Source organism: Priapulus caudatus, unplaced genomic scaffold, assembly GCF_000485595.1.
Source record: "Priapulus caudatus unplaced genomic scaffold, Priapulus_caudatus-5.0.1 Scaffold534, whole genome shotgun sequence".
Lineage (NCBI taxonomy): Eukaryota > Metazoa > Priapulida > Priapulimorpha > Priapulimorphida > Priapulidae > Priapulus > Priapulus caudatus.
In genome coordinates, this window is record NW_014577595.1 from 227,867 (window position 1) to 235,567 (window position 7,701).

At 49.4% G+C, this 7,701-nt stretch overlaps 1 protein-coding gene across 1 annotated transcript in view; it reads right to left on the reverse strand.

Moving 5' to 3' along the window:
• Window positions 1–7,117, reverse strand: part of LOC106811388 (tyrosine-protein kinase Abl-like) — a gene marked incomplete at its 3' end in the record, with an annotated part of 124,226 nt that extends 117,109 nt beyond the window's left edge. Inside the window, exon 1 of the mRNA XM_014814977.1 lies at window positions 6,979–7,117. Coding sequence (XP_014670463.1) covers window positions 6,979–7,117 — 139 coding nt within the window. The remainder of the gene's footprint in view (window positions 1–6,978) is intronic.
• Window positions 7,118–7,701: the final 584 nt, after the last annotated feature.

Consider the following 7,701-nt stretch of genomic DNA (forward strand, 5'->3'; position numbering starts at 1 on the left):
GAGAGAGAGAGAGAGAGAGAGAGAGAGAGAGAGAGAGAGAGAGAGAGAGAGAGAGAGAGAGAGAGAGAGAGCAGGAGGGCATTCTTAGCGTAGGAGTGTCGTGCCCTTTATTAGAATTGACTCTTATTCGCACCCAGAAGAATGTCTAAGTCTTCAGTAATCGTGGAAAGCAATAAGGAAAGGAAACTAACTCGATTAATCAGTTTCATCGATCGACAGTAGCTTACTCGATTGAATACAGTACTGTCGCATCTGCTACTCTCTCTCTATATTACCGCTCACTCGCGATTGCTTTCTCCCTCTTCTCTCTCTCTCGCTCTATCCTCTCCCTTTCTCTCTCTCTTTCACAATATTTCCCTCTCTCTGGCTCTCGCGTCCCCTCCCCCCTCTCTCTCTCCCTCTGTGTGTCTTTATCACTTCGTCACCCTCGCTCTCGCACTCTCTTCAGCTCTATCTCGACTCACTCCTTGATACTATGTAATTTTCGGCTGCAACGTGTGGGTAGGCAAGCAGAGACCTCACTTATATGCTCTGTTTCTGAGCTGCACCCATGCTGCTGCGGGATCATCGCCCTGGCGTTGTGATGAAAGGCTCGATTCTTTACGACACACTAGAGCTAGAGTGGACGTTCACATCGTTTGTCGACTCTTGTCTCGTCGTACTGTTGCCTTAATGTTACCTTAGGCCTACTGCAGCCTTACTGTTGCTCCATTGATGTCTTACTGTTGCTGCATTGATGCCTTACTGTTGCCTTGCATGTTATCTTATATATCCTGTTATCCTGCGGTAGTCTGGCACCCAGGCAATGCAGGCATACACGTAGATGCGCGCCCGTGTGTATGCACGCGTGTATGTGTGCACTCACGTGTGTGCGCGCGTGTGTGCTCGTGCGTGCGAGCGTGTGTGTGCGCGCGTGCGTACGTGCGTGTGTGTTTGTGCTGTGTGAATCTGCTTTCACATACAGGGGACAGTGGCGCCTGGGCACGAGTGTGCGCCGTTAGGACGCACAACGGCACTCCGCGCATCATCGCGCGATTGGCACCGGCAACAAATTACTCTGCCTGCCCTAAATTGACACGTTCGTTTCATTGCCGCCAATTCATCCGTGCCCCCGCCTCACCCACCTTATCCCTTCTCTCCGCTCGCTTGGCCTGACCACAGTATTTATATATGCATCGCACTGGAGCACCAATTACCACTATTAGCATCAATCCACTACCCGCGGTCCTGCCCTCCTTCCCATACACGCGCGCGCACCGTATACATGCTCCCTGCGCCATTACGCCTGCGTGCTCGCACACACAAGCACGCACACAAGCACGCACGCACGCAAGCACGCCCGCACGCACGAACGCACGCACTCACGGTCGCGTTATCTACCGCGGTAGTGGCGACGACAGCGTTGACTAATGTGACCGCACGCGAACTCCCGATTGCGGGTAATGCGATATGAATTGCAAATAATTACCAGCGTCGTCGGCATGTATGACCAAATCGCAATGATTTTTCCTTTGGTGTATAATCTTGATAATCTCAGTATATCGATGTCTATTCACCCGGCGCCGCCACCGCAGGCACGCACAAACAGCACACACGCGCATACACCCACGCACGCACGCGCGCGCACGCACGGGGAGAGAGGGAGGGGGAGAGTCGGCTCGAACAGTGGCTACGCTATGTAGTACGGAATGCTAGATAGGGGGCTGGCGATCAGTCACGTGTGAAACGCAAACATGTATAGGGGACCGATATGCGGTCACGGATCAGAGAGAGGGTCCTCCTCTTCCGTCCGCCTCCTCCCCCTCCCTTTCATCTCATCATCATTACCCTTCTTCTCCTTTATCCTCCTCCTTCCCTCCTCTTTGTCATCGCTCCTCCTATCTCCTACGGCTCTTTCTCCCTCCTACCTCTTCTCCTCCTGACCCTTCCCCAGCTTCCCCTCGCACTCCTCATCTTCCATATTACACCTCGTTACTCCGCCTTCTTTCGCCTCCTTCTTCCTTCTCCCACGCAGGCATTCGGCGCTGAGGAAGAAAAAAAACCCGACCGGCGTTTCTGAAAGCACACCCGTGTGTTCGGCACACATACACACAAAGCCGGCCCGATGTCGGAACAAGCCGACCAAACAGCCCGTCAGAGGGGGTGAGGGGGGCTACGGTCTGGCTATGGTAAGGGGGCTACGCACCGCAGTGGTTAGTGCGCGCCGTGTATCAGGGTCAACGACTGCTGTTTTCTCACCGGCCCGCTCCGAGAAAAGGGAGAGTGAGTGAGCCGAGGACGTGCGCGATATCAACACGGCTCGGCGCATTTTCATTCGTCTGCCTCTGCCACTCGGCCCGCGCTACTAGCGGCTCCACTCAGACTACAACTAGACCTACTCGGATCCCCTTACTCCCGAATTCCAGCATGCACGATTTCGCATTGGGGATTTTCCCCGTAGACGGTGCGTAGGCGAAGGCACTTGGTGTTATACACCGACCGTGGATTGATTTGCTCGCTCGCTCGCTCTCACTCACTCACTCACTCACTCACTCACTCACTCACTCACTCACTCACTCACTCACGCACGCACGCACGCACGCACGCACGCACGCACACACGACAACGCCTCCTCACGCACACACGCACGCATGCACGCACACACGCACGCACGCACGCACGCACGCACGCACGCCCGCACGCACGCACGCACGCACGCACACACGACAACGCCTCCTGCCTCCTCACGCACACACGCACTCACACGCGCACGCACGCACGCACGCACGCACACACGACAACGCCTCCTGCCTCCTCACGCACACACGAACGCACACACGCACGCACGCACACACGACAACGCCTACTGCCTCCTCACGCAGACACACGCACGCACGCACGCACGCACGCGCGCGCGCACGCACGACAACGCCTCCTGCCTCCTCACGCAGACACACGCACGCACGCACGCGCGCGCGCGCGCACATTCGCAGACCCTCGGCGCACGGTCACATGGCGCATCCTGTTTGTACAGCAAGCAGATACTTTACCAGCAAAGCCGCGTGTACTGTAACACCCCCACCCGTGCAAACAATGTCCGCCCCCATCCTTCCTCGCTCCTCCTCCTCCTCCTCCGTCACATTCTCCCCCTCTACGTCGAGTAAAGCACGCAGTCCCCCGCCGCAGGTAAACTACAACGAGCGCTCACCTATCCTCTACACACAAACACACACACGCACGCCGGTATAACCATAGCTTATGGTATAACATTGTGCGCGCAAAACAACAACACCGACACCAGAAGCTATTGAATTTTCACACAAAAGCGTCTGATATCGCCTGAGCTGCGAGCGACAGGGTGGGAGGTATATGGAAACAAAGGAGCCTAGCTGTGGCTAATGATAGCCCGCTACTGTCAAGATCACTTAATTATTTCCCAGGTGCGTGCAGCTCTAGGCAATGCCTAACTTATTACTAACCCCCCTCATTTATCAACATTATATAGATATATATATATATAATATACTATAGTATATATATATATATATATATATGATATATATATATATATGTATATAAGTTATAACTGAGTGCGATTGCTGATGCAATAAACACACGACAAGTGCATTAGAGGCTGTCGCATACAACTGTGCAGCATTCGACTGCGTACAGCCGACAGCAGCAACAGCAGTTTTTTCGTCATCCTCTTCTCGCGGGATGCGTAAACCGATTCTATAAACAGCAACTTACGTCACTGCAGAGAATAATTATCGTAGGCTGTGATAGTGGATGTAGTGCTGCGTACGGCTTCTTATACTATGCGTGGAGGAAAAGGGAGGGGCAATGAGTAGGGAGGAAAGAAAGGATGCCGAAGTGGGAGAAGAGAGGGGGGATGAAGAAGGAGAAGGAAGAGAAAGAGGAGGAATAGAAAGAGGAGGAATGAGGATAGTGAGGCATGAGAGAGTAGAAGGACAGCGAGGTATGAGAAGATAGGAAGAGAACGAGGTATCAGCGGGCAGGGGTAGTGCGAGGCAGGAGGGCGAGGCAGGAGATGGTAGGAGGAGAGGGATGAACGAGAGAGAGAGAAAAGGCAAACGAAAGGCGGGTCGATGGTAGTTTGTGGCTACTCGATGCCTCGACTCCCAGCTTCTCCTGTCATCCTTACGGGACTTGTGTTCACATACATGTACAGTAGTAAGGCACATCTCATCCCTCCCTCACACTCGCACGCATCTCCCGCTGGCACCACCAGCTGCATCGCCACAGCACACACGAACACACCCACACACAATGCCACCAAAGCCTATCATGGAAGCCATCTATGTGGGTTATATATTCATTAGAACCACTATCGGGGTTACGGAGGCCTACCCGCTAGGCGCTACACATTCATTACTGAAATGTGAAACCACGGGGGTCCAATATTCATTCGGAAGTGAGTAATACAAGACCTTATGCTAGCAGGCTTATCGATGGTGCTAACGATGACAGAGCGCATTCACTTGCTCACAATCACACCTCACACAAACGACAGCGAAAGAGAGAGAGAGAGAGAGAGCGAGAGAGAGAGAGAGACCTAGCCAGACACTAGCTAGACACACCTGTTGGTTTTAACAATTACGCGGTTATTTACATAACGGTTGTTGCACAATATATGCACGCACGCATGCATCTAAATGTAATCCACAGAGTTTCCCTCTGGCAAACTGCCACGACTAAGGAAAGCTGCTAGTTCCAGTCGGATTCCACGCGGTGTGTAACAAATATACTATTATTTATAGCGAAGGTTTATTTTCACATTTCGACGGTTGCCATTTACAAGTTACAACTACGTCACGTGCATTAATTCGCGGATGTCAAAGCACTCGAGCATTACCTATCGCTAATACAGTGATCAGAGTCTATTTACCGATTCGCACTGGTCAAACATTGGGGCTGGTGGCCGTGTAACATCTCGCAATGTCATCCCGTTTGCTACACTACACTCGTCCTACAGACATAGCTGTCAGATCGCACGTCTTTACAAGAATCATTCGAACTACAAGAGGGTCGTGAAATACATGAACGTGTCTTGTAGCTAGTTATTACACGAGCTGAATTACAGTCGCCTTTGTACACTATATCAATGGACAAATAGACCCACCCCCCCAAGAACCACGACGAATCTTTTATTCAGTTATCTCATTTTATCGTATCTCGTCCGATACCATCTCCCATTTTCTTGTCCCGGGAGGAGGAAGGTACCACCCTAGAAAACGCGAACAGCTTTTACGAGTGTCCGCCACCGCCTGCATTATTTCAGTACCAAATGCTATCGCGGCCCCTTCTAGATGCAACTGCAGCCTCCGCTTCTCTTTTTCTCTATGATCGCTAACGACTGTTTATGATCGTTCGCGTTCAGAGTAATGCCGAGCTATATAAATAAATAAAACATCTGCGGGATTGGCATGCACACATGCACAGCAATTGCTTACGATCTGGTCACGGGTCTGCATGTATTTACACACGCACGCACGCACGCACGCACGCACGCACGCCGACCGCGTTGGACACTACACCGGCTTGCTACTGTTGCACAGCAAACTACGTACCTGTGCTGCACTGTGACACAAACACGTACATTGTGGGCGCATGCAATTACGTAAAAGCTCAGTCAATTAGCCGGCATTACTACGCACATGTGTGCTTACAAATGCTTTACACTTCCGTGCACATGGATGCGAGCAATGCGGCGCATTCTATTATTAAAAACCTGCCTACGCCGCCCGTGATACTTGCGTATGTGGACAGTAACCGTTCATAACGCACACAATCAATGTTCCACCAATGCGGACTGCCAGTACATATACATATATACATACATACACACGGATACAGCCTGCAAACACATGACTATGGTGCGCTCTCTCCTCTCTCACCTACGTAGTACAGTACCACGTTGATCAATATTCATCAGAGGCAAGCCGTGTGTAAGTGCAAAACGTCTTTCTATATCAATAAAACACGTACTTTGTGCCAATATCTCGTACGTGTGTGTAGGGGGAGGGGGAAATACACAAGATGTGTAATTATGATGCATTCAGTTATAATTATATGCTGTTCAATTGTGGAATTCATAATTATATATATATAGCAAATTTAAAGTGAAAGATTTCTAGTGCGAGTAACACCTCATCACGGTGCACTATGGACGTAGCACAGACAAACATGTCCATAGCTATCTCAGCGACAGACAGAGCAAAAGACGAGCGAGATGGACAGACATAGATAACGTAATTATAACGTCAAGCATTAGTGTGTTACTGTACAGATTCTCCTTTTGCACGAGCAACCTTGCCGATGAGAAAAGGATCGATATCAGATAGTGAATGTCAGCTCTTGTGAATCTTGAACACTCGATGAAATGCCAATGAGGCTATTCCTGGAAATTCCATTCAGCAACGGGATATTCCCAGCAGCAGAGCCAGCCATTAGCGGCGGTTCATGGCATGTGATTTTTGTAGGAACTATGCCAATACATACAGCATGAATTACATTGCAGTAGCTAGAAGATTTTCAAAGTAACATGTATGTAATGTGTATGATCTCACACAAAAGTGGCAACAACACAGTTATTTTTAAACGAGTCTTGTCACTGCGGATAGTAGTTTAAATTACTAGATGTAATATACATGTACGTGTAATGTGCAGTTGCAGTCCATTGATCTTTACCCTCGCTTACAATTACATTGCAAGGTTTGTGGGAAAACAGCCCAACTTTCATTCAAAGATCCAACCCAAATGAGAGCAGGCAGTCGGTGCAGTGGTACTATACCATTCAGTGCCACATCAGACCAGGTGCACGACGTACATACATGTAAACATTGTCATGCAAATTAATATAGGCCTATCCATTCACTTCAGCTTCGGGTGGCCGCGACAATGCATAGGCCTACAAAATTATACTTGCGTGGCCGTAAGGGCCAACGTCACTAGTACAACAGCAAGATGTATACGTACCACTGTGCTCGAAGATGTTAGTCGACACTTGCTGCTGAACTCGTCTTTCCCTGTCTTTCGACTTTGCACTCTTTCCCCCGGCAGCCGACTTCGTCTGTTTGGATTTCGAGGCTGCCTCCTTTCCCTGCTGAGCACCCATGTTTTGGCCGGGCCAAGCGTCTCACCGCCAACCAATGTTCACTTACACATAACCTGTATCGTTATATGTCGATCAACACCGTAACGTTGTAAAAATCACCAACAGTGAATGAATGATATCAACACATAGACCAAATCAAACCCTTCCTAACTTTAACAACAGCAGCCATCTTGCGCGTGAGAACGAGGCTTGCCAACAGTTATAATTTCTCTTCAAAAGGTGGCAGCATCAGCCGACAACAGAACCTATGACCAGAGCATATAAATCACCTATTATTATGCTATAATGCTATCACCTATGATGCTATATATACATATGCTATATACCTATTTATGCTATCACCATTAGGTGATTTATATGCTCTGCTATGACCGAACACACCCGCGCTTTGATCAAAGCATATAAATATAAAATGAATATAAAAATAAATATGATTTATATGCTCTGCTTTGATCGTGAAGGGCAGGCACTATTAGTATTATCAGGAGGTATTATTAATATAACCATGGCACAATGTGCCTGTATACATCTAATGCTAGGGGCACACGAGCGATTTTTATCGCCCGATCGCGGCGATTAAAATT